Below are 24850 nucleotides of genomic sequence, written 5' to 3' on the forward strand. Positions count from 1 at the left end.
GGGAAGGGGGTAAGAATTGCTCTGCAGTTGTATTTAAAACCTGTCTTTGTCTAGGTGGCTTAAATCCCAGATGTTACATGCACCTCATCTTAAATGGAACTCCTCTTCCTTCCTCTTGAAATCCCTCTTTTGGATGGCTTTGTTTAACTGTCCTTCAAGAATGAAAGCACTGTTTGTTGGGCTGTAACTGCTGGATCAAAATAAATGCTAACAAAAAAGTTTGTGATTAAAAAAATAAAGCAATTCTTATTATTCAGCAAGTCCAAGTTTAATGCACATCAGTGCAGGGTAGTACAGTCTTCTGGTCAGTGAGTGACCAGCAAAGCAGACGTCCACACATACACGCACACTGCCCCAACACTGAGGCCTTTGAACAGCTGCAGTCTCATCAGGAAAACACGGTGTCCCCAAGAATTCAGGCAACTCTGACCACTGGAACCCACCCAATGGATTCCCTGGCATCATCATCTGTAGTCGAAGGCCCCTGGCCCTTTAAACAATATTGAGTCATCTTGGATAAATTTGATTCAGAGAACACTCAGACCACTCTCCTGGATACCAACAGTGAGGATTCCTACCGGGTCCCAGGCCTTCCTCAGGCCTTGGCAGTCTCTGGAACCCATTTCTAGTCCTGGTTCTAGGGCACTTTCAAAGTCACGGGCACTCCACAGCGGGCAGAGGCTGAAAACAAGGCATGGGACAGCGACCCCTAAGGATTCTGGGCCTTCAGGCTCTATGTTTCTTCCTTCGGTTCTTGTGCCCAGCCTGGGCCCCACGCTGGGCAGCTTTCACCAGGCCCTTAAACTGTCCGTGCATCTTTGCCTTTTTCCTGCAAAGCCAAGGACATATCAACAAGTTCCTTACTCACTGATGAAATAGCCTGTTTGTTCCCCGTCTTCTCCCTCCAATCATCAAGGTCTTCAGAGGCAAGAGCTGGACTCCACTCAAGGCCTCCAGCCATGTTCCACTCCCACCCTGTACACCCACCCATCCAGTCTGGCTGCTAGGCCATACCTGTGATTGAGCTTGGCTTTGTTCAGGGGGATGTAGGCATAGGGCTCAAGGCGACCTTTCTTTTTTATATCACCTCTTCCTTTCTGCTCAAAGAAAAATAGATTTTGGAGGTCAAAGTCAGCCTGGAGTCCCCTTTCCAGCCTTGCCCAGACCTCCTGCCCTGCTCCAGGACTCAGAAGGCACAGGCACTGCCTTCCCCTTCTGCCCAGAAGGACCCCACGGCTTCCCACTCTCATCTTGACCAATAGGTCTTCTCCCTTCTATGTGACAGGACTCAAAACCCTTCTGCCTCCTGGCCTCCCTTCATCAGGAACCCAGATCTGAAACAAAACTGGGTACCCCCTTCTCCACCCTTGCACTTCGGCAGTAACCTACTTCCAAGCAAGGTGATGGGGCCAATGGTTCATGAAGATGAAAATCATCTCCAGGAAAGGAGTTATGGTCCTTCCTTCTCCTTCTCTAATGTCACTTACCCTGAACCTGGCACCAGTGGACTTTCCCGGGCCATTATGCATTAGCAGCTCTTACCTTGGCTTTGTAATCAGCCCCAGGCTTCTTGGCTAGTGGACGGTGGATTCCAGAACCTCCGGCTAGAAAGAAAACAAGAGTCTCTCTAGAGTACAAGTCAGAACAGCCACCTCTCCCTAGAAACTGGATTCAGAAGGAGCCTGCTGAGGGCTCAGCACAAGTAGCAGCAGCCACTCTACTCCTAAGAACCAAGGATAAACAATGAGCCTCATCCAAGGAGCTGCCAGGTGGACCAGACTTTGCTCACTTGGAACCACCATATTCACACCCTGACTCTCCTGAACACCAATAAAAACCCAAACCCCAAAGGTCTGCCCATGATCATCATGAAACAGATTCTCTGCCCTCTCAAAATTCTAATTGGCTCCAGCACCTCACATCTGTCTGAAGCCTTGGGGTCCAAAGCACAGGATCATCTTCTCTGGTCCTCCTAACTAAGCTGCAGGGCAGGCACAGCTGGTGATTTAGAGAGAAGCAACCATGAGAGGATGAGGCTGGGCCTGGAGACAGGAGGACCCCACATCAAATCTGTCCTGGATGCTTACCGGCTGTGTGACCCTGGGTAAATCACTTCACCTGTCTGCCCCAGCTTCCTCATCTGCAAAATAATCATAGCACCTGCCCCCCAGATTGCTGCAAGGAACAAAGGAGGCTAATATCTGTAAAGTGCAGAGAACGGTGCCTGGAACATAATAGGTGCTTAATAAATGCCTGTTCCCTCTGGTCAGAGGGCCTGGGTTGAGGCCCCACTCTGACTCTTACTGCCCCATTCCCCATTTAGGGGCTCAGTTCCTCCCAAAGATTTACCCAAGGTCCTACCATGGGATGAGTCACCTTGCACCACAGCCCAATCCACAGAGGCCTTCTGTTGCCTGAAGGAAGCTGCATGGGCCCCAGAATCACCTGATTCCCAAGACCCTAGAGGCCAGCAGGCCAACCTGCTCACTTTACAAATGAAGAAACCCAAAGCCCTGAGAGGAAGGGTGACTCCTGCATAGTCAGGGGCAACATGGGGTCTGAGCATGGCTTTCCTGACTTGCTAATGTTTTTTGAGTTTTTTTTTGCTTTTTGAAGGGCAACTGGGGTTAAGTGACTTGCCCAAGGTCACATGGCTAGTTTTTATGTTAAGTGTCTGAGGCCGAATTTGAACCCAGGTCCTCCTGACTCCAGGGCCAGTGCTCTATTCACTGTACCACCTAGCCGCCCCTTGCTAATGATTTTCTAATGGCTATTTTCAAGCCCTGTTTTACTATAGCACAAAGTTGTTAGGAAATAATAAAGCATCCATGAAATTCTAGCTTAAGGTGATGAGGAAGCAAATTTGAACAATTATGAGCAATAGTGCTCTAAACATTTCAGCAACAGCACCCAAGGAACGGGAGTCAAGCGGGAGCAGGCTGCGAGCTCCTCGTGGTGACCCGGCACACAGGGCCTCTGCCTTTAGAGGGGGCAGAATGGGAAGGGGATGCCCGGCAGCTGTTACTCCTAGGAGCCTGTGTCATTCACAGGGGGTCCTAAGGGTGGTCTGAGAAAGCCACGGTCAGCCACAGTGGGAAGGAGGGGGCTCCCTGGGTCACTTCATATCCTGCAGCACTTTCTCTATTACCAATATCTTTGCCTCACTTTTCTCACTAGCCCAACAGAGGTCGGGGGACCTGTTATCTTGCCCTTGGACAGAACAGAGCCAGTTTTCTCACCTCTGTACTGGGCTGGGAGTTCTGGTTCTTCCTCATCATGGTCCTGCCGAAGCTTGAGTTTTTGGGCTTTTTTCTGTGAACAGAACGAAGTAGAACAGATGCCCACCACAAGGGTTTCTCTTGTCAGTCAACAAGCATTTCCTCTACATTCTGATGTGCCAAGCCCTGGGCCAAGCACAGGAGACACAAAGAAAGGAAAACCACAATCCCGCCTTCAAGGAACCCACAGCCCTGTGAGGGGACACACTATATAAACAGCCACATAACATACAAGACCTACACAAAGAAAAGAGCTGTGTTCTCTGTCTCCCATTCCTAAAGGCACAGAGGGCCAACTTCTACCCCCACACACCAGGGCCATCACCTCACCCATCCCTCCTCCCACCAAGCTGTCCAATCCCGATACTAGAAGTGGAAGCAGCAGGGGCTTCAGTGGAATGTGCATTGGACTGGGAGTCAGGGGGCCTGGGGTCTGAATCCTGGCACAACCCCACCCTGCTGGCGTAGTGGCCCTTGCAAAACTGACAGTCATAAAACGTTAAGTGCGCCTGCCACTCCCAACGTTTGGGGCTGAAAAAGCTTCCGGACAGTGCTGGCTGATTCCTGCCACAGTCAAGTTTCAGACCAGAACTGTGACCTAGCTTAGGCAGGAAATCCAAGGTGCCCCCATGGCAATTGAAGTGACACTCACGCTCAGGATGTGCACATCTTGCCTAGGGTCAGTCAGCTCCTCCTCTGCACCTGGGGCTAAAGAACAAGCAGCACCTCAGTGCCTGGGGCTGCATGCCCCCCTCTCTCCTTCCTTCCCTCTCTTCTCCCTCCTACTCCAAAGCGAGGAGAAGGAAGAGAGGGAGAGGGAGCAGAGGCTGCTCCTCTGGGAACAGGCACTCAGCAGCCACCTTCGGGTGCTCTGATCAGTCTTCCACACACCTTTCGCACTGTCTTCCCCCTCCTGCTCTTCCTCCTCCACGATGATCAGACGCCCATCTGCGCTGAGTTTGAAGTTGTGGTCCTTTCTCTTGGGGTTCACACCAGGTTGTGTGGCTAAGAGAGTGTGCGCAGAAGGGAGGCATGAGGAGAACAATTACTAGCCCACTCACACCTCCGCCTGCTCCCCAGGAGCTCCGCCTCTCCAGAGGAGGTCTGCCAGGTTAGCTATCAGGGAGGAGAGCCCTGGCCCCCCTGGCAGCGTCTGCCCAGGCCCTGGGAAGTGACAGTGCCACCCTTGGACCCCTGGCAGGCAGGCCCTCCCCTCCTTACCTAGGACTCTCTGGGACACGTTGGGATCCAAGAAATTGAGGGGCTCATCCCCACCTCCCTCTTTCAGCCAGGCCCTGCTCCTCTGCCTTGCCAACTTGTGATCCTTGCCCTTGGCTGACTTCTCATCCTCCTCATCCTCCGAGTCGGCCAAAATCTCTTCGATGCTAGACAGAGAGGGAAGGAAGAATGTACCTGCCTAGAGGTGGTGATGCTGTCCTAGGCAGGAGGGCTGGGTGCGGGCTTACCTGTCTCCTCTGACCTGAGGAGAGTCATCTTCCTCTTCCACAGATGCCTGCTGCAAGGCTCGCTGCTTCTTGGACCGGGCCTCCGCTTTCCGGATGTTCACCAAGACTTTGTGGTAGTCCTCAGGCAGCAAGCCCTTCACCAGCTCAAATCTAAGGATGCAAAGGAAAGCAGGCCAGTCAGCATCCGCACCCAGAGCCTGCGAGGTGAGAGCCCTCACACAGCAAGCCCAGGAGCCCCTCTCTGCTCCCTTCTCCCACCCAACCCCTCCATCCTCACTGACCCAAACTTGCGGATAAATTTAGTGAACAGGTTCCTGAGCTTCATTCGGAAATGGCGGCGCATGTCGTCGGTCAGGCTCCCGATAGCCTCCATCTGTTGGGGGAATGAGAGGTTACATCCAGGGCAGGCAGCTCTGAGCCCCCCATGTTCCCTCACCCAGCGGCCCTGCTCAATGTGCCGTCAAAGGCCCCTCATTAACAGGCACTGCTGAGGGACAGCCTGCTGCCTCGCTGGGCACCTCCAAGTTCTCCATCCATTCTCTCTAGCTGAACACAAGGCCCACCTCCTCCATGAAGCCTGCCCTGACCACTCTAGCCCATGGCCATCTTGCCCTCCTTGGAGTGCCCACTGTGGTGTGTACCCTGTATCACACCGCGCTTGACTCTGCCATACAGATCACCCTCCTTCTAGGGGCAGGGACCGTCTTGTGCTTCTGCAGCCCTTGCGGATGGTGCCTTGCACAATGCTGGGCACACAGCACTCATCCAGTAAGGACCTGGTGAACTGACTTGACTTGGCAAGGGTCCAGAAGAAAGACAAGTAGGAAAATGAAAGACTGTACAGAAAGGGCACTGAGCCAGGTGTCAGGAGAGCTAGCTTCTCATCTGTGGGCCTGCATGGCCATCTCTAAGAAGAGAGGATCACCTGTTCTGAGCCCAACATTCTCCATCCTATGACCAAGGGGACATGAGGTGCCCGAGGAAGGCAAGGCTGTCCAGGGACCAGAGGACAATTCTTCAGAAGCCTCTCCAGCACCAGCAGGTGGCACCCAGAGCAACTTCCTGGTGCCAGGGAGAACAGGAGACGGGCCCAAGCAGTGCCTTGGGAGTTTACAGGGAGGTCAGGACTCCGTGATGCCCAGGCTGGCACTTACCATAAGCTGCAGGTGCCTGGCCAAGTGTGTCATGTCCATAACCAGCAGCACCACCTTGATGAAGCCCAGGGCAGACTTGACCACATCTCGGGTACGAGAAGCCAGAAGCAGGCAGACGTTTTTCAGTAACTGCTCTATGGTGTCTGTTCCCATCAGACCTGCAACAAAGGCCCCTATCATGTCAGTGATCCCTCCCCTTCCCCAGGGCCTCTAACCTCCACCCAACCCACCACCTCCTCTGCCCCGGGGAGAATGGAGAGAGGAAAATTTGAACTATGTGGGAGACACAACTGCCAGGAACCCAGCTCATTGTGCCTGAGGCGAAGGGAAGAGAACTCCCCTTTCCTTGCTTCTCCCTGCTCTCTCCCTCAGCAGCAGTCTGTACAAAGAACAGCCCTTACCTTTGAACTCAAAGAGAAGGTGGGTGAGGGCCAGGACACTGCAGCTGACCATGGTGACGGAGCCCGCGAGGCCAGGATAGACCAGGAGCAAGTACCTCTGCAAAGCAGCTGCAACGACAGAACCCAGGGGCAACCCCCCACGTGAAGGAATTCTGGACAAGAAAGTGGCCTTGGGACAGGGAGGAACCATAGTGAAGAGGAAGCCTCCTCTCCTTTGTCTTCCATGAGAGCCAAGAGCTCAGGTGAATTTCCAAAACATCCCAGGAAAAACAAAGATGCTTAAGACCCACTCCTAGGGGCAGCTGGGTGGTACAGTGAATAGGGCACCCGCCCTGGAGTCAGGAGGACCTGAGTTCAAATTAGGCCTCAGACACTTGTTAACACTTACTAGCCATGTGACCCTGGCCAAGTCACTTAACCCCAACTGCCCTACCTTCCCCCCTCCAAAAAGCAAAAACAAACAAATAAAAAACCCCAACAAGACCCGCTCCTAGCTAGGCCAATGAGCCCAGAACCTATATAGGCTAAAGAGGGCCTTGCTCACCTTCTTGGTTAGAATCAAATCGAAGGAAAGCACGTCCCATCTCCACCAGCAGCACAAAGGCATTCTTCCGAGCCCCCACTGACACCTCCTTGGTGCACAGAATCACCTGCAGCAGACCCCTCCAGGTCAGCCCACAGCCACCACAGGTCGTTGGGCTTCCCTACTGGAATGGCTAGGCAACTGGGCCCTGTGGGAGCCCATCAGAGTGGGCCTGGCCTCGCTGGCCCATGCTCCAGGGTCACCCCTCCCCACAATCCTTCACTGCCCTACCTCAGGAACCAGGGCAGTGATAAACTCCTCATGTTCTGCTGTCAGCTTCTTTATGATATGAATCAAGCACTTCAAACGGGGCTAGAGGAGGGAAAGGCAATTGAAGAGGGCGTTCCTCTATAATGGCTGGGAGTCTCACCAGAAACCACCCCCAAGCTGGTTTCCTTGTACAGAGTGGCCCTCTGCCCTACCCCTAATGGAGCCCCGTCCCTTCCCATCTCTGCCAAGGCCCCCAGACTTCTCACCCTCTTGGCTGGGGAGGCAGTGCTTCTAAGGGAATCCAGCAGAGTTTTCTTCAGGTCTCCGAGGTGGTTCTGAACAAAGTGCTCTCCAGGACCCTCCGGGCTGGCACACACTTCCTCCAGCACCCTGTAGGCCTTTTTCTGCATGGTGTGCTCCTTACTCTAAGGAGAATGGATGAGCAGGTCAGGAATGGGGAATATTTACTAGTTTATTCAGATATTCCCCAGTTGCTTAACTATGTTTATACTATGTTAATACGAATAATGGAACATCACTGGGTCATAAAGAGTGTCAAACACAATAAATTCAAAGGAAACAGCGGAAGACCAGTATGGAGTAATGCCAAATAAAGGAAGCAAAACCAAAAAAAGAGAGAGAGAGAAATGACTACAATATTAGGGAGGAAAAAAGTTAACACAAGAAAATGTAGGTCCAATTCAACGGAGAACACTGGTGCCAGACCACTAAAGTCCTTCCTTTCTGTTTATAACCAGTAACTGTTAAGTGACATGGTACTATCAGTTACAATCATAGTACTTGGCAGTTTATCATTACTGTTCTCAAGAAATGTACTTTTTAAGGGAATTTAGGTGTTCCAATGTCTATTGTGTCCAACTCTAGTAATTAAAAGTTAATGAAAAGGTCAGTCTTCATGTTGCCTCCACAATACAATCTAATTTTGGTGCTCCCTTCCTTCCCGTGGGAGCCCCTTATCTCTCAAGACTCAAGCATGGTCTGGGGGGGAGAAGGAGGCTCCTGTGCCTCCCCCTTCCCCCAGCATGGTCCAGGAGCTCCTGTGCCTCCCCCAAGCATGGTCCGGGGGCCCCTGTGCCTCAAGCCCTCCTGGCCCTGCCATCTTCCATAAAGAAGGACCCCGCAGAAGCTCACCTCCAGATAGGGACAAATAGTACGGTACAGCCTGCCGATAGAGGCTTCATCAGCATGGGGTGCCATGGCCACAATCAGGTCCAGGATAGAGTGTCTGTTCAGGAAGGGAAAAATACAATCAATGTGTAGGGTTGAAACTGGGGCTAGCTGGTGTGGTGGCAGAGGGAAGGAAGGAACATGATCTGTGACTGTGCTGTGCTGACATGTGGCACTGTTGATATACCATGGCTCCCCACCCAAGAGACCCTGCTTCACGACCCCTGAAATGGCTCCACAGAAATGAGCCGCCTCTGGCTTCCATCTCTCCTGAAGGCCCTGAGGAGGGAGGTACGTACCCATCACCCCAGACCAGGAAAGAGGATGTCTTCTAGTCCATTTACCTGGTGAAGTCTGAGCTGGCAGGATCAAGAACTTTCTCACTGGCTTTCTCCAGGAACCCATTCACCAGCTGCGGATCCATGGAGAAATGAAATACGGAGGAGCAAGGTCCCCACAGCCCATCTCGCAGTCCCCAGCCTAGCCTTGAGCACTGATATGATCTACCTGCAACCTACACGCCAGGGCTTTGGGAGCAGAAAACTGCTCAGAGCCTAGTCCAGCAATGCCACGAGTCTTCTCTGCCCTGGCAGGGCCCCAAAGGGGTGAATAACTCCTGACTTCTGAATTGCCTTCACTCCAATCTGCAAGTCCCCCACCTTCATGAATTTCCCCCTTCTCTTTCCTCTAGCCTGCCCACCCAGGCCTCCAAGGTCCTTCAGCCCAAGCCCACCTCTGGCTCTGTAACAGTGAGGTAAGTTTTAATGGTGTCCAGTATAGCTCGCCGGGGAGCGGCACTTTCTCCATCCGCCAGAGGCTGCCCGTACACATTAAACAGTATAGGCAGAAAGTTCTTCGCAAAGCGTCTCACTTCAGCCCGGTCCACTTCTGCTCCAGAGAACACCACCAAGCATAAAGAGGGAAGAGAAAGAGCTTCATCAACCTCAGAGACCTGTTGGATTAGAGCCCTGAGGTCCCTCCCAAATAACCACAGGTCCTCTCTTCACTGCAAACAGAGCAGATACCCAGGGTGGGCTGGAATGCTAGGAGTCCCTAATACTCCTGAAGAGCAGGGATCGTACGCTGAACTTCCTGGCATTTCACTGATGATTCAAAATGCCAAGTGACTAAATGAAAACACACACATGGACACCCAGCTGTGCTCAGCCTGACAGCCAGTACCTTCACCTCTTCCCTTAAAGAAGAACAAGCACCTATTCTTTGGGGGAGAAGGGAGCTCCCTGGAAAGGTCGGCCAAGTCACTGGCTTTGGAGAGGCGGAAACCATACCTGCCTCACAACCCTTGGTGATGAGTGTGCGCAGTGCCTGGCACACTGTGAGCCGTAGGTCTGGACGCTCACTGATGGCTGTGCCCAGAGTCCTCGCGATCCCTTTGAAGGAGGCAGCCACATCAGTGGGCTTGGTACAGAATCCAGGCAGCAGGGTCCATATCTGGGGAGGGCAGGAAGGGGAATGACATTACCCTTGGGAGTGGCTCCTCTCACTTCCCAGGCCCACAGCCCCAGCTGGGGGAAGGAGCGGGGCCATCTGCACCTCACCTGCCACTGAAGAGTGTCATAGATTTTGGACTCCATGGTCCTCCCCTCCTGGGACAGTTCTGTAGCTAGAGCAGGAGAAACGAGACTGCGTGAGCATGGGCAGACCTTCCAAACCCATCAGATACCCAGATCTGTCCCTCAGAGGCCCATTACCTCTATTCTTCAGTGTAGCTGCCAGAGGCAAGAAGTAGCTTGTGAAGAACCCCAGCCGTGTGTTACGGACGTGATCACGAATGACAGGCAGCAGCCAGCTCCGAGGAAAATCCAGACTCTCTCTGGAGAGAGACACCATCCCCCCAATTATGTGAAACAGAGGCTCGAAGGCAGCTGGCAGAAAATGGAACAGGCACCCGCCCTCCATGTGAGGCCACGTGGCCAGTGTCAGCATTAGTTAACGCCTCTCTGAACTGAGTGAGGGCAGAGGGAAAGGACCATGGGACACTTATAGGCAGAGGCAAGCATCTCCACTGGCTGGGAGGCCTGCTTTGTCACCCTCCCTCACCTCCAGGGCCACACTCACTCAAAGCCATCGATCTCCAAAGGCACAGCTTGAAGCACAGCCTCGGGGCCCATGCTGGTCACTGCAGCCCCCACAGCCTGGTCCAGAGCCAGCTTGTGAGGGAAGTGTGGGGACAGGCGCAAGTCACACAGGGACTGAAGGCACTTGAGAAAGAGGTGAAATACAGGGAAGAGACCCATCACAAACACCACCAAGAGAGGCCTGCCCCAGCAGCCGAGAAAAGGGCCACTGCCAGGCCTGCTCTTGCCCTTGGCCAGACACTGACCGCCTACACAAGTCTACCAGGGATTCTGCTGCCCATCAGCTTTCAACTGGTGTTCTACAGGAAGGGTACCCCCTGGTAACTGGAACGGCCTAGTGCAGGGGTCGGGAACCTGTGGCCTCCTATGTCCTTGGGTGCAGCCTTTTCACAGAATCCAAATTTTATAGAACAGATTCTTTTATTAAGGGGATTTGTTCTGTGAAGTTCAGATTCAGTCAAAGGGCTGCACTTGAGGACCTAAAGGGCCACATGTGGCCTGGAGGCCCTGGCCTAGAACAATACTACACACCTAAAAAAACCACCCCATGATTCCCCAGAGAAGCTGCCCCCTGTAAGCATGGGTCAAGTTCCTACAACTCTTACAGGGTTTTTCTGCAGATTCCCTAAACTCTGAGCTGTATCAGGTAGCCTGGTGGCAGTGAAGGTCCCCAGCCAAGCTTGCTAGGAAGTCTCCATTACCTAAAGGACCTCCTAAGGATCTCTTCTGTTTTCTGACACATATCAAAGCCATCAGGTCAAGAACCCAAAGCCAAGACAACCAAACAGACCTCCTTTATGTCTCTTCTCCCTGTCTGTCTTCATTATAAGGACGGATGACCCAAGCCCCCCTAACTCCACAAAGAACTAAAATATAGCAGCCCTAAAGAGCCCTCCCAGCCTACATCCAGTCAACTCACTTTCCTCATTATGAGGTGAGCCTGTTTCCCACAGGCCTCAAAGAAGCTGCGTAGCAATTGCAACACCAAGTCCCATACCGCGTGAAACTTGTATGTCAGGCCTTCTTCCACAGTCCTGCCAAGGAGTAAGCAACTTGTCAGGTAAGACCCAGATACATCAGGCAAGTGATCATAGGTAGCACAGACACTGCTGGTCTGGAAGGGGTTAGAGTGCCCAAGAAACAGAGGAGAGGAAAGCTGAAGCTGAAATCTCCCTCCTGGTCCCCCACCGCACGTGTGACCCTTTACCTGCTCTACTCTGTACACAAAAATGCCCACTTTATTTAAGGTTAAGTTCAGAATTTAAAAAAATAATAAGAGGCTATGTTCTGATTTCCAAAGCCTGTTTCTAGAAGGGCTCAGGATCAATGGCTTTCCTGACAGGCTGTCTTAGCAAGTGTAGCATCCTTCCTGAAGAAACCAGACTTAGGTCAGACCATATAATAGATCAAGTAAAAAGGAGGAAAGAAGAGAATTCAGGAAAAACATTTATGTATATCAATCTTGGATAAGTCAACTAAGTGAATGGACCACAGACAGAAGAGATTCTGAGGATCCTACACCTTGAAATGACACACACCAAGTATCCCAACATTCTGGGTTTCCTCCCTCTCTTTTGCTGATTTCTGGCCAGTCATTGAAGGAAGAGGAAGGATTACTGGTGTGGCTGCATGTATCATCCTATGTACATTCTCTCTAATGCTGGGGAAAGGGAGGGAGATGTGGTAAAGAGACAGATCCATGGATGAATAGGGCACAAACACCTTCCCTGGTCCCCTAAACACTCCTAGAGTAGCCCTGCAGCTTCACAGCCAAGACATGGATTGAAAAAAATTTCTCTATAAAACACCCGCACACCCTCAAATGACTCCATTCTATCCTGTGTCCTCACCTGAACATCCTGGCAATGTACAGTGGAGGCCCAGAGGCAGAAGAAGATACCAGGCCGATGTCAGCCATATGGGGAGCAATACACTCTGTGAGAAGCAGCTGGAGGAGGAGGAGTCAAGGAGTCAGTCAGCAGACATCTGACACCAAAACTCCCTATCCCTACAAATGTCCACCTTCTCTGAGGGGCAAACCACCCATCCTGATGTTTTCAGGGGGCCCAGCTTAGGCAGAAAGGTCAAGTATGAGTTCTGGGTGAGTGACAAGAGACAGAATCCAATACCCCTCACCACCCAGCTGCCATCACCCACATCACAGCCATGAACTACACCAACATGGGCAGAGGGCTCTTCGTCACAGTAGGACAGACCCCTGTCCCTGGTCAAAGCACCCAGGTAAGAATACCTTGAGGCTCTGGGTGGCAGCTGTTGCCACCTGTGCATGGGGTGAAAGAAGACAGTTCATCGCAGCCCCAAAAAATCGAGGTAAATGCCCCAGACCAAGGTCCTGTTGCAACCTGAAAAGACAGAAAGTTTCAATGTTTCTGGGCCCCAAGGGCTATATAATCACAGTGCTAGAAAAAACTCAAGAAGTTTTCTAATTAATCCCCTTTTCCTTCTTCTCCCCTTCTGTTGAATTCTTCTAAAAAATTCTCTATTCCCAGCATCCACTTAAGGGTGGGTATGGAGAATAATGGCAGAATCACAGAACTGGACACCTGGAAGTTTCACAAGGAAGAGGAAACAGTGATGTCCACAGAGGAAGTGGCTTCTTTGTCAAAGGCCCTATGCTGCTGGAGTGGCACGGGAAGGTACAGAACACCACGTAGCGCTTTCCCCACTGTCCCATCCTGAGCTGGCTCTCCACTTCCTCAAGAGATGTAATGGTGTAGCTCACCTGTCTACACACACACACACGCACACAAACCTGCATAGGGGTCCCCATACCTACCTGATCAGATTAACAAGAGCCTTCTCCATGACTGCAAGCCAGGAGAGCAGGGGCTGTAAGTCATTCTCACTGGGAATGTAATCATACAGGGCCTAGAGACAGTAAGATAGGGGTAAAACCAGGGCTGTGTATGAGCCCTAATTCAGTACCAGTAGGTGAATGGCCACACCAAATTAATCCTCCTCCCCCTGAGCCTCCTGCTGCCAATCTCAAGTGTGGGTGTGAACCAAAGCAAACCCAAGCACCTGCACGTCTAGCCACTGGGCGCAGAGGGTCTCATATTTAGGGTGCATAAACGTTAGTCTCCGGAAACCAAACACAGATCTGAATAATATTAATAGATGGCATTCATTTATGTTATCCATTCAAAAGTTTTTCCATTAAAAGCATAACTTTAAATTTTATGTCTTGGTTTGTAAAAAGAAACTTTATTTTTAAAAACAGAGGAGGGAACTCCTCTAAGTAGGAACTCTTTGGCTCTAACTTTAGTTTGGTCAGAATTTAATATTGCCACAACCTCTCAGAAGTTCTTCTGGCTACTGCAGTGTTTCTGAATGAAATGTATGCCACCACCTACTTAATATGCCATAATAAATCCTGAGGCAGTGCCTGTAGGTTCACATCTGGGAGGCTCGCTGGCATGTGAAGGCCTCATAACCAGGCTGGATATTCGGTTCCCTTCGTAAAATATGCTGCTCACAATTATCCCCAAAGGGCTCTTTCTAGTCTTCTGCTGACCCCAGAGCTTCCTTCATACCATAAAGCTGGCCCTGACTATACCTTTGCTGGTCTAGGAGACTGTGCCCCCCTTCCCCTCCTCAAGAGGGCTACCTTGTCTGCCAGCCTTTGCCTGGATATCACAGCCAGTCAAGTGTGCCTTTCATTTTTCAGGGCTGGCAGTGCCTCTACTCCCTAGAGCAAGCCATTCTTCTCAATGATTCTAGCTGTTAGGCAAGCTCTATTTCTCTGCATAATCCTTTCAGAGTGATAGCACTCCCATCACCCTCTTCACCCAGCCCACTCCTCAAAGGCAACAACACAAAACCAAAACCACCTCCCCCAAGTCTCACCGTGATAATCTGGGCATTGAGTTCTGCCGAAAGGGTGCCAGGACTGGGATTGGCATGGAAGAGACTGTGAAAAGCTTGCATGGCACAGGCGGTCACCAACTGGGGAGGACATATGGGTTCAGTCTCCAATAGTCAGGGACTATTGAGAAACAGGCAATACAGGAAAAGTGAGGGGTGGACAGGCAAGCAGAGGCCAGGTACTAATCTGGGGCCTCACCCCCAACTAGCAGGTCCTTACAGTCAGGCCAGGAACAAAGAACTTGGGCACCTCAACAAGACCAATGCCCTGGACCTCCCAAGATGTTTTCTTCAGAGATATAGGAAGTCACTATAAAATCATCCATTTGTGTTGTTTGGGTTACAGGGGCATTTATGGCATTTTGCCATCACAAGCCTGACTTCCAATAATCTTGGGTCTCAGATTAAGATATGAGAGAAATAAACCTGAATTCTATAATCAGAAGTGAGGGGAGGCCTCAGGGTTGTTAAGTTTGCATACTGCTGTGAGCAGGAGTGTTTCCTTAACTCTATGAAACAGAATCCCAAAATCTCAGACCTGAAAGGACCCCAGAGATGCTAGACAAGAACCATCCCTCTGCTTTCCACAATGGCCAGGGAGTCTTTGCCTGGCTACCTCCAAGAAGGCAGTTCATCCCACCTCCAAATAACTTGTTACATGAAGACTAACTCTGGCCCCTACTACTTGCCTCCATTACTCTGAGCCCCTCTTTCTGGGCCAAAAGCAAGTCTAATTCCTCTCCACAACCCAAACACTTGAATATGGCCATCCTGTCCCACCGCCATCTCTTTTGTCTCCAGGGGCAACACCCCCAGAATTCCTTCAGTTGAACACTCTCTGGCACAACTGACAAGGCCCTACACCATTTGTGGTGAAGAGATCTTGGACAAGAAGTCAAAGATCAGGACCAGGGGCTCCTGAGGGCACTCCATCTGCCCAGCTCTTCTGCCACCCCCACTAGCCCCTGACCTGGCCTAGCCTGGCTGGGAGTTCTCATCTTACCACATGGCTCAGAGTCATGACCCTCAGCAATGTCTCACTGCAACTCTTCACCATGCCCAACGGGAAACATGACAGCAGCTCAGTGAGCAGAGTGAGCACGTGCAGGGTCGTGGTAGCCTCCTTGGAGCCTGGAACATAAACAGGAACATGAGGGACTTTCCCCCCCCCTACACACACATACTCTCTCTCACTGCTCCGGTCACTCTCCCTTGGTTCCCTGAACCCAAGCAGACAGATGAGACAAGCTTCCAGGGATGGCACTGTCTTGTCATCCCAGGCCCTTGGGTCCCCTGAAGGTCACATGGGCTTTCCTAGATTTGGCTGCCCTACCTCCAGACTTCTCGATCTCCTGGATACAGAACTTGGCAGTGGAGAATGCGGCTGGGTGATGTGTTGGGGGCTTATCTCCAAAGAGGAACTCACTGCCCTTGAGGACAGAGCACACCCCGTGCTGGGCTGCCTTCCGGACCTGGGACACAGGAACAGGGCAGAGGAAGCCAGGTTAGTGCCCAGCTGGCAGCCTAAAGGAGCGGCATCAGCCAACAAGAATCTGAGCATTTCTTTAGGTGCCCTCCACTGGGCTCTATGGGGAAGGCTAACGAACACATGGTCCTTGACTTCAAGGAGCTGACAGCTCATGGGGAGAGTCAAAAATATCATTTGTAAACTTATCAGACATTTTCACAGGGGATGCTGTTACTCTAAGTACAAAAAGCATTCAGGGAAGGTGCTCTGAGATTGAGCAGAGACACTGTCCGTGAATCCTTGGCAACACCCCGCAGACATTTACACTGTCCCCACTAAACACCTCAGTTTTCATACCTCCCAGGTTTCAAGTGGGTTTAACCCTCTGTGCATCCCCAGACTGCCTGGGTAATGCAATGGGACCTGTTTGCCATAGATTTTGGTTCCACATCAAAACGTATTAAACTGTCTCCCATTCTTAGTTTAAAGAAAAAAAAATCCAGCTCAATTAAGCATGACCCCTGAAGCAGGTTCTCAAGATGCAGGGGGAATCCTCTACCACCCCCAATTCCAGCCAGATTCACTCCCAAACACCCAGGCTCAAGCACCAGTCCCATACTTCTGAGACAAGGGAGCAATGAGAGAATTTCCACATCATCTCATTCCAGCCCAGAGGCTCACCTTGGGTTTGGCATGAACAACAAAGCTCAGAAGCCCATGGTAAACCTGCAGAGTGACAGGGTAGCTCCAGACTGTCAGGTCTTGCTTTCGAAGGAGGGTGGCCAGGCAGGAAAGGACCTTGTAAAGACACAGCAACATTAGGCTCGTCTACCCAGAGTCACATAGAAGAATATCCCAATCCACAAAGAAAGTTCTGTTCCAGGGCTCTTGAGAGAGCCTGAAAATGAAAAGTCTAGAGAAATAAAGGATCAAAATCCCTTTTCTAAGCTCCACACCCAGCCTCCACTTCTGGATTGTACAGCCCCCCTGAAATCTCCTCAAAAGCAAGATCCCCTCCAGAGAATGAATGATAGCTGGAAAAATCACCCATCGGAGGGCTGCTGTGGAACCAGAACTGGCCTGAGATGACAGAACATCCATAAAAGCTTTGGAGGTATCAGAGAACTTCTTAATGAGCACTGGGCTGGGAACCCTATGGAGAAGAGAGCACAGAACAGTGAACAAGCCTTAGTTGAGTCCTCTATGACTCCAATGTCCATTGTACTTATAATCCTTATAAAAATATACTTAACACCAAGACAATCAACTAAATTTTATTAGCAACTATCTACATTTAAATAAATTAATTTTGCTGAATAAAGTGTAACAATTTTTCAGTCATTCCCTTAAAAATGCCCACTGGATTTTGACTTGTCCTTTCTTATCAACTTTTCTTCTTATATACATAGAATCAGTGTGGACTATGTTTTAGGTGTTTTTCCCCTCCCTTTGTAACACTAAAGTTCTTCTATTTCTTTGTATTTCTCATATTTCTGGCTCTTAATTGCATTACAGTACTTCATTACATTTGTGTACCACAATTTATTTAACCATTCCCCTATCGTTAGCCATTTAACTGATTTCTTTTTTTTTTTTTTTAAAGCAATTGGGGTTAAGTAACTTGCTCAAGGTTACACGGCCAGTTATTTCTGGGTGTGGTGCTAAGTATCTGCGCTCAGATTTGATCCCCAGGTCGACCCGACACTGGAGCCGGTGCTCTTACTCGCTGTGCTACCTGGCCACCCCCATTTAACTGATTTCTAATCTTTGTAATTACATATAACTCTACTAGGAATATGGTTGAACAAAGCTTTCTTTCTTTTTTTGGCTTTTGATAACTTTCAATGTATATTTCCCAGATTGAATTTATTAGTATAAATGGTGTGGGGTATGATTATTTGTAACTTTTACTGTATACTAACAGATTTCTCTACAAAAATATTCTGTGCACTTTCAGTTCCACCAGCAATAAATGCTTGGGCCTGTTTTTTTCCACAATGCCACCAGCACTGAGCTTTGCCAGTTTTTTGTTTTGCTTTTTGGAGGGCAATTGGGGTTAAGTAACTTGACCAAGGTTACACAGCTAGTTTTTTTTTGTGTGTGTGGGTGTTAAGTGTCTGAGGCCGGAACCGAACTCAGGTCCTCCTGACTCTGGGGCTGGCACTTTACTCACTGTGCCACCTAGCCACCCCTGAGCTTTGCCAGTTTTAACTGATTGATTTGTGCTGATTTGGTGAGGTGTAAGTCAGTAAATCAGAGTTGTTTGGATCTGTATCTTCTTTGATTATTAGTGAAGATGAGCATTCTTTTGACCCATTAATAACAATCTAATTCCTTTTTAAAAAATTGTCTATTCATATCCTTTAGTCATTTAATCAAGCTGTACTGGGAGTTACTACAATGTCTTTTCCACTTCCTTAAATTTTAGGTGTCAGGTTTTTTAATCTGTCATACTCTGTTATATATATTTTCCTCAAATTTTTTCTTGAGCTTTTTTTCTTGTACACAAATTTAATGTTGTCAAATACATCAATCTTGTTCCTAATTCTTTCAATTTGCTGACATGAGAAAAAAAAATCCACCCTACCCCCCCCCCCCACAACTAAAGTAATTATTTTACTCAATTTCAAATCATTTTCTGTTTGTCTATTATCTAGCTGGAAATCACTGGGACAAATAGTAATCCCTTTCCCACCTAAATGCCAATTATTTTCCCAAGGACATTTGTTAGCTATTTTTCATTTTCATTCTGTTATTTCCTATACACTTATCAAATCACTAATCTTGTGTTTATATTTACCTGGATACCTGCTGCATCTGTTCTATTTCAGAGAACTATTTCTCCTTTACTGTCTAATACCAGATAATTTTGATGATCACCTCCAGACCCAATTCTTCACTTAATTTTGGGATCCTTCACTCTTCATTATCTTTCTACCCATGCCAAAGCAGCCTCATTTTGGGGAACCCGATTTCCACCCAAGCTACTGCTATCCAATGTTCCTTAGAGTTCATGTCACTCTGGGCTCCACACTTTAACACTGTGATATGAAAAGTCTTCCTCATTCCATCTCTGCCTTAGGCCTCCAGAAATCTGGAGGTCAGGAAAGGAGCCTGTACTCACCGCTTCAAAACCAGATTCAACAAATAAACCACAGCAGCAAGAGACTCTGTTGACTCCACAGCTTCCATTGTGGTCATCTGAGGAACAGATCAAGAAGAAGGTGAACAGAAGTCTGGCCCACTGGACGAACAGGTTATTTTGGCACATGTGTATATATATGGGGTAACATGGACTCATGTTCGGGGACATGAGTAGCATTTAGTAGCCCTTATTCTTTAAGAGTTGTGGGACCTAGTGGCACCCAAGGTTTGGGCAAGAGAGAATCTGGTAATTTTACATAACCTGGAAAATACCATCAAATCTACTGGACAACGTTGCCCTTCTTTGTTCTTATACCTCAAAATCTACACTAGGCTACACCTTTCAGACCTGTTCTGTTAAGGAATATGTGGCACACAGGTAGGGTTGAACCTACAGACAGGGCTTCTCTTCTCCTACCCCTAACTCACCAGTGCAGCAAAGTACTCTGTTTCAGTCTCCTTCCCTCCCTGGGAACGGATCACTTCTGTGACAGCAGCCAGGACTGCACAGATCTAGGAAGAAAAGGCATCTTTGAATTAGAAACCACCATTCCACCAGTAACACCTCTCTCCTGGACAAATAAATTATTTTTCCTTTTTAATAGTATTTTATTCTCTTCTGAAAATGGAAGGCAATCTGATATAGGTTGTACGAGTGCTATCATGCAAAATATACTTCCATATTAGTCACAATTATGAAAGAAACAGATCGAAAGGAAAAAAAACAAAATAAAGTAAGTGAAAAAATACGCTTTGATCTATCATTCAGAGTTCATCAACTCTTTATATTGATGAGGATAGGATTTTCCTTCATGATTCTTTTGAACTTGTCTTGGATCATGGTGTTCCTGAGAAGAGCTGTTATTCATAGTTTATTATCTTACAATGTTGCTGATACTGTGTACAATGTTTTCCTAGTTCTGCTCATTTCACTTTGCATCAGTTTACTCAAGTCCTTCCAGGTTTTCTGAAATCTGCTTGTTCATCATTTCTTACTGCACAACAGTATTCCATTACATTCATATACCACAGCTTGTTTAGCCATTCCCCAATTGATGGGCATCCCCTCAATTTCCAACATTTTGCCATCACAAAAAGGGTTGCTATAAATTTTTTTGCACATTTCAGTCTTTTTCCCTTTTTATGATCTCTTTGGGATACAGACTTAAATGTGGTATTGTTGGATCAAAGGGTATGCACAGTTTGGTTGCCCTTTGGGAACAGTTCCAAACTGCTCTCCAGAATGATAGGATCAGTTCACAACTCCAAGAGTGCATTAGTGCTAGACAAATTAATCTGTAACCAAAGTCTAGTAAAATCAGATGATATCAAGGCCTGAGGGTGAATTTTAGAAATCAAACAAGCTAGGTCTACACCATCCTGAAACAAAGACCCTAAGAGGGCCCACAACTCATACCTCCTTGTGAGCAGCTGAGTTGGACTCCCAAAAGCGCTGTACTTTGCTGAAGGTGACATTGGTACAGTCAGAAAGGCCACTCAGGAAGGTGCCTGAAGATTTCTCAGAGAGCACTGAGCCTGCTTCATTCTCCATGAGGGACTGAGTTTTCTGCCCCCTGGTCAAGGGCAGAGGCCCAGCTTGTAGCTCATTATGCAATTTAAGGGCATCAATGGTTAGATCACTTTTTTCTGAGAAAAAGAGACAAAGGGTTAATCCTCATAGGACAGAGGTCACTGGGCTTTCTTTAATCTCTGCCTCTGTATACTCAGGTCTCTTATCCTAAAAATAAATGAAAATGTTTTTCTTTCAACCATACCACTCCTCCCCCTCCCCCGCAGTCACTGGGTTTCTCCTCTTCAACAACAAACTCTCTCCAAGGACGGCTCCATTTGTTGTCCCCATTTCCTCACTATTTACTTCTTTACTCCTGCACCTGACTTCTAGTCTACCACCACTATCCTACTGAAGCAGCTCTCAAGTCACTAATGAAACAGCACTAAGTCACTTCTGTCCTGGCAAATCCAACTAGTCTTACTCCAATCTTCATCTTTCTTAGGGTCTCGGTAGCATCTTAGTCTGCTGAACAATCCTTCCTGACATTTGATCTGACCAACTGGCTCTTCTTTCTTCTCAGATATACTAAATGCAGACAATCCCCTAAATTCTACCTATGGCTCCCATTTCTTTTTACACTCTCTCCTTCAGTATTCCAGTCAACTCTGATGGCTTCAATAAAACAATCCTCTCCAGCTATATTTCATCCCCACCCTCTCCTGGTTCCTGCTTCTATAACAGACTTTTAATAAGTTTCCACCTGGATGTCCCACAGAGTCAACACACCTAAAATCAAAAGCTTCACCTTCTCTTCAAACCAGCTGCTACAGTTCCTGTTAACAACAGGCATCACTATCCTTCAAGTCACCCAAGTTCCACACCTAGGGATGATCCCTTGAATTCTCCCCCTCCCTCACCACCTATATCCAATCCAGTCACCAAGTCTTTGTTTGTCTATCTCTACAGTATCTCTTGTATATGTTCCCCCTTACCCTGTCAGTTCTTGTTTTTGCTCTGGGAATAATAAAGAAATCAACTCTACCATCCACAGAAAGGATGCTTCAAACAACCACTCTATGGCTCCACTTCACCATCCCTGTGACTTCCCTGATCAAAACATCCTTCTTTGGCCCATTTCCCTGTACATGATATCTTCCCTACTAGAATGTAAGCCCCCGAGAACAGGAATTGTCTTGCTTTTTGTTTTTGTATCTCCAGCACTTCATTCATTTCATAACTTTTCACAGGCTTTCCCTCTCACAATGCCCATCTTCCTTCAAGGCTGCCTATTCTATAACAGACCCCTCCAGCTGTTAGTGCCCTTCTTCCCCCCAGAAATTACTTTGTTTAGTCTTTATTTATTCATCAATCTATGTCCCAGAAAGTAAATTCTTTGAGGGCAGAGACTACTCTGTTTTTGTCATTTGTTGAAAGCCTAGCACCTAATCCTAGCTAAATGAATGACTGGTACAATTATTTCTTCAATCACCCAGGCTAAAAATTTACCTTCAATAGACTCTTCTCTCTCCTATCCCTAATTCAGGAGTTCTTAATCTGAAAGCCATAGATTTGTTTTTAAGAAGTACTGTGATAACGGTATTTTGGTGTAACTTTGTAATCCTTTGTATTTTATTCATTTAAAAACGTCATTATGCCAGACTGCCAATGAGGCCCACATGACATACACATGGCCATGGCCCTGACTAGCTGCCAGAATCCTGTCAATTCTACACCCATATTTTCTGTCTCCACTAGTCACTTAAACATGCACCTTCCCTATGCTTCATTCAAACTGATGACTCCCAAACTTCCGCACTTTCCCCATTTCTATCTGGCCCAAATGCCACCCTCTCCCTGGACACAATTCAATTGCCGCCTTGCTCCTCCTCCTCTCATACATGTTCTCTGCACCAAATTATACTCCTCTGTTGGTCAAACACTCTCCTGTTTTCATGTCTTTGCTTGTCTCCAAAGTTGAAAATGCCCTCTCTCCCTCTCCATCTTCCCTGGTTGAATCCATTTGGAAGCAAGCCTCAAAAACCCCCCGAACAGAGACTCCCAGGATCCCCCACTCAGTGACAACCCTATCCACCAGCACCAATCCGTAAGACTTGTCAAAAACTCCTGACTTTCTTTAAAAGGTCCTTCGTAAACCTCCTATGTTTAAAAGTGACTCTTCCTGCGCTCTGCATCCCGCTTTTCCTACTCTTCTTCCTCCCCGGACCTCACAGTTCACTCTCAGCCTCGTGAGGACAGTAACCTCTCTTTGTCCAAACCCTCTCCGGCCCGTGCCCCCCCCCTGCGGGTGTCACAGACCCCTCTGGGAGAGTGCGAAAGCCTACGGCCCCCTCTCGGAGCAGCTTTTTAATGCGCAAAATAAAAAGTACGGTTACTAAGGAAACCGGTTATCTAGGAACATTCAGAAGCATAGAGACGAGCAATAAGCACACGGGGAAAAAGTTCACGCACTCCCTGCATTCTATTCTTGGACCCGGCGGCCCCCACGCGGGGAGGAGTTAAGGCTCATCTAGCCCCGCCCCAACCCAACGGAAACCCCCGCGCACCCCCGAGCAATTCTGGAAAACCGTCCCCCGTCTCCCCCCGCCCCTGCCCGGCCGGACCGCTACCTGAGGGCCGGCTGAAGAAGCGGCTGCGCGCGGCCTGCCGGTGCCGCCGGCCTTCGGGGTTGGAATCACTGCTGTGTCCCTTCTTCCAGCGCTTCAGCTTGGTGGAGGCGCCAGACGGCAATTTCCCAGACCGCCCCATGGCTGGGGGCTGACGGCGGCTTCGGCGCCCGGTTCCCCTCGGAAGAGCCGCGGCGTTCGGCAAAGCCCCCAATACACGCAGAACCCACGTGCGACTCCGAGAGCCGCACTTCCGCTTCCTGCGAGTCACTTCCGGCTCCCTTTCCCTGGTTACCATGGAGAAGGCGGTCAACATCCGGTTTCTGTGTGTCTGGGCAGAGCCGGGCTCCTGGAGATCTTGGAGAAAGTTTAGACCTGGCATTGTCAAACTTCTGGGTCTCAAGACCCGTTTGCACTCTTCAGAATAATCGATGACTCCAAAGAGCATTTGTTTATGTGGGTTATATCTATCGATACCGTATTAGAAATGAAAAATGATTGGTCAGTCGTGTCCGATTCTTCGTGACCCCATTTGGGGTTTTCCTGACAGAGATACTGAAGTGGTTTGCCATTTCCTTCTCCAGCTCATTTTACAGATGAGGAAACTGAGGCAAACTGGGTTAAGTGACTTGCCCAGGGTCACACAGTTAGTAAATGTCTGAGGTCAGATTTGAACTCAGGAAGATAAGTCTTCCTGACTCCAGGTCCAGGACTCTATCCACTACACTACCCAGCTCTATAACTTTTTTTTTGTTTTAATTTTTTTTCTTTAAATATTTCCCAATTATTCCCCAAATTTTTAACATTAAAAAAATTTTTTGATTTCCAAATTCTCTCCCTCCACCCTACCCTTTTTGCACCCATTGAGAAGGCAAGCAATTTGAGACAGATTATACATATGAAGTCATAACATTTTTAAATTATTTTTTCTTTTAATTACATGTATAAACAACTCTATCTTTTTTTTAAATTTTGGGTTCCAAATTCTTTCCCTTCCTCCCTCCCTTCCCCCCTCCTTGAGAAGGCAAGCAATTTACTATAGATTATACAATCACAAACATTTTTAATGGGGGGAAAATTAGTGAGAAGAGTGGCATTGTTTTTACATATTTTTGCAAATATCTTTAATGTCTGCTGGATTCTCATATCTGCTTATGCATTCAATCTGCTTTCATAAGTTTTGGTTGAAGTATGTGAAGAAAAACTGGCCTCACAAAGATAGGTAGTTGTAAAAGGGAGAAATGTTTTAATAGGTGAACAGCATCTTAGTTTTATTATGAAAATAGTTTTGACCTTAGGGGTTCCCTGAAAAGGGTGTCTGGGACTCCCCAGGGATCACACTTTGAGAACTGCTGATTCTGACTAACCTCCATTGCAATGTTCTATAATAGAATCTTCCGTATCTTCTGTGTTAGTAATTGCTTGCTACGGCAGGGGCCATTGAATCTAGCTCCCTGAATCCCAGAAGGCTCCAGGTTATAAAATCATTGAATGTCAGGCCTGAAAGGGTCTCGGAGGTCATCATTTTATAAATGAGAAACTGAGACTCAGAGAAGAAAAATGGCTGACAACCCTCCCCTCCATTTAAATAGCTACTCTGTAGCAGATCTGGGACTGAGAATAGTAATGTCTATTTCTATAGCACTTCACAATAAGTTTTTCTTCACAACAAACTTATTTATAGAAGGGGAAACTAAGGCAAAGCTGATTTGCTCCAAGTCAAGGATTGAATCAAGTTTTTTTTAATAAAATTTTTTTCAATTAACAAGCATCTGCCCTTTCTCTCTACTCTTTCTTCCTTCCCACTGATATGAAAAATCACTAGATTTTCTGACTC

At 48.3% G+C, this 24850-nt stretch overlaps 1 protein-coding gene across 1 annotated transcript; it reads right to left on the reverse strand.

The window, feature by feature from the left end:
• Nucleotides 1-219: 219 nt before the first annotated feature.
• On the reverse strand, nt 220-23289 carry RRP12 (ribosomal RNA processing 12 homolog). The gene is made up of 34 exons (XM_069067126.1): nt 23017-23289; nt 20294-20523; nt 19306-19389; nt 18857-18933; nt 16780-16885; nt 16414-16530; nt 15598-15736; nt 15268-15395; nt 14247-14345; nt 13177-13268; nt 12631-12742; nt 12230-12327; nt 11299-11413; nt 10360-10502; nt 9993-10114; nt 9840-9904; nt 9570-9732; nt 9014-9168; nt 8625-8692; nt 8245-8338; nt 7359-7517; nt 7114-7194; nt 6844-6949; nt 6300-6407; nt 5899-6056; nt 5026-5117; nt 4745-4894; nt 4500-4663; nt 4170-4283; nt 3931-3986; nt 3240-3312; nt 1543-1604; nt 1015-1097; nt 220-829 (listed from the first exon to the last, which is right to left on the reverse strand). Exons 1-34 carry the CDS (start codon nt 23153-23155, stop codon nt 727-729), a joined length of 3855 nt encoding a protein of 1284 aa, XP_068923227.1. The 5' UTR covers nt 23156-23289; the 3' UTR covers nt 220-726.
• Nucleotides 23290-24850: the final 1561 nt, after the last annotated feature.

Source organism: Petaurus breviceps, unplaced genomic scaffold (assembly GCF_028583685.1).
Source record: "Petaurus breviceps papuanus isolate PSGF00001 unplaced genomic scaffold, PetGlider_PUasm1.0 90740, whole genome shotgun sequence".
Taxonomy (NCBI): domain Eukaryota; kingdom Metazoa; phylum Chordata; class Mammalia; order Diprotodontia; family Petauridae; genus Petaurus; species Petaurus breviceps.

What these genes read in the sequence shown, in the direction of transcription:
- RRP12 (XM_069067126.1), bottom strand. Translation starts at nt 23,155, where the DNA reads ATGGGGCGGTCTGGGAAATTGCCGTCTGGCGCCTCCACCAAGCTGAAG. An exon ending in ACTCAGCTGCTCACAAGGAG is followed by an intron (nt 19,390 to 20,293) that starts GTATGAGTTGTG and finishes TTTTCTTCCTAG; the next exon opens with ATCTGTGCAGTCCTGGCTGC. An exon ending in CTGCCACCCAGAGCCTCAAG is followed by an intron (nt 12,328 to 12,630) that starts GTATTCTTACCT and finishes CTCCTCCTCCAG; the next exon opens with CTGCTTCTCACAGAGTGTAT.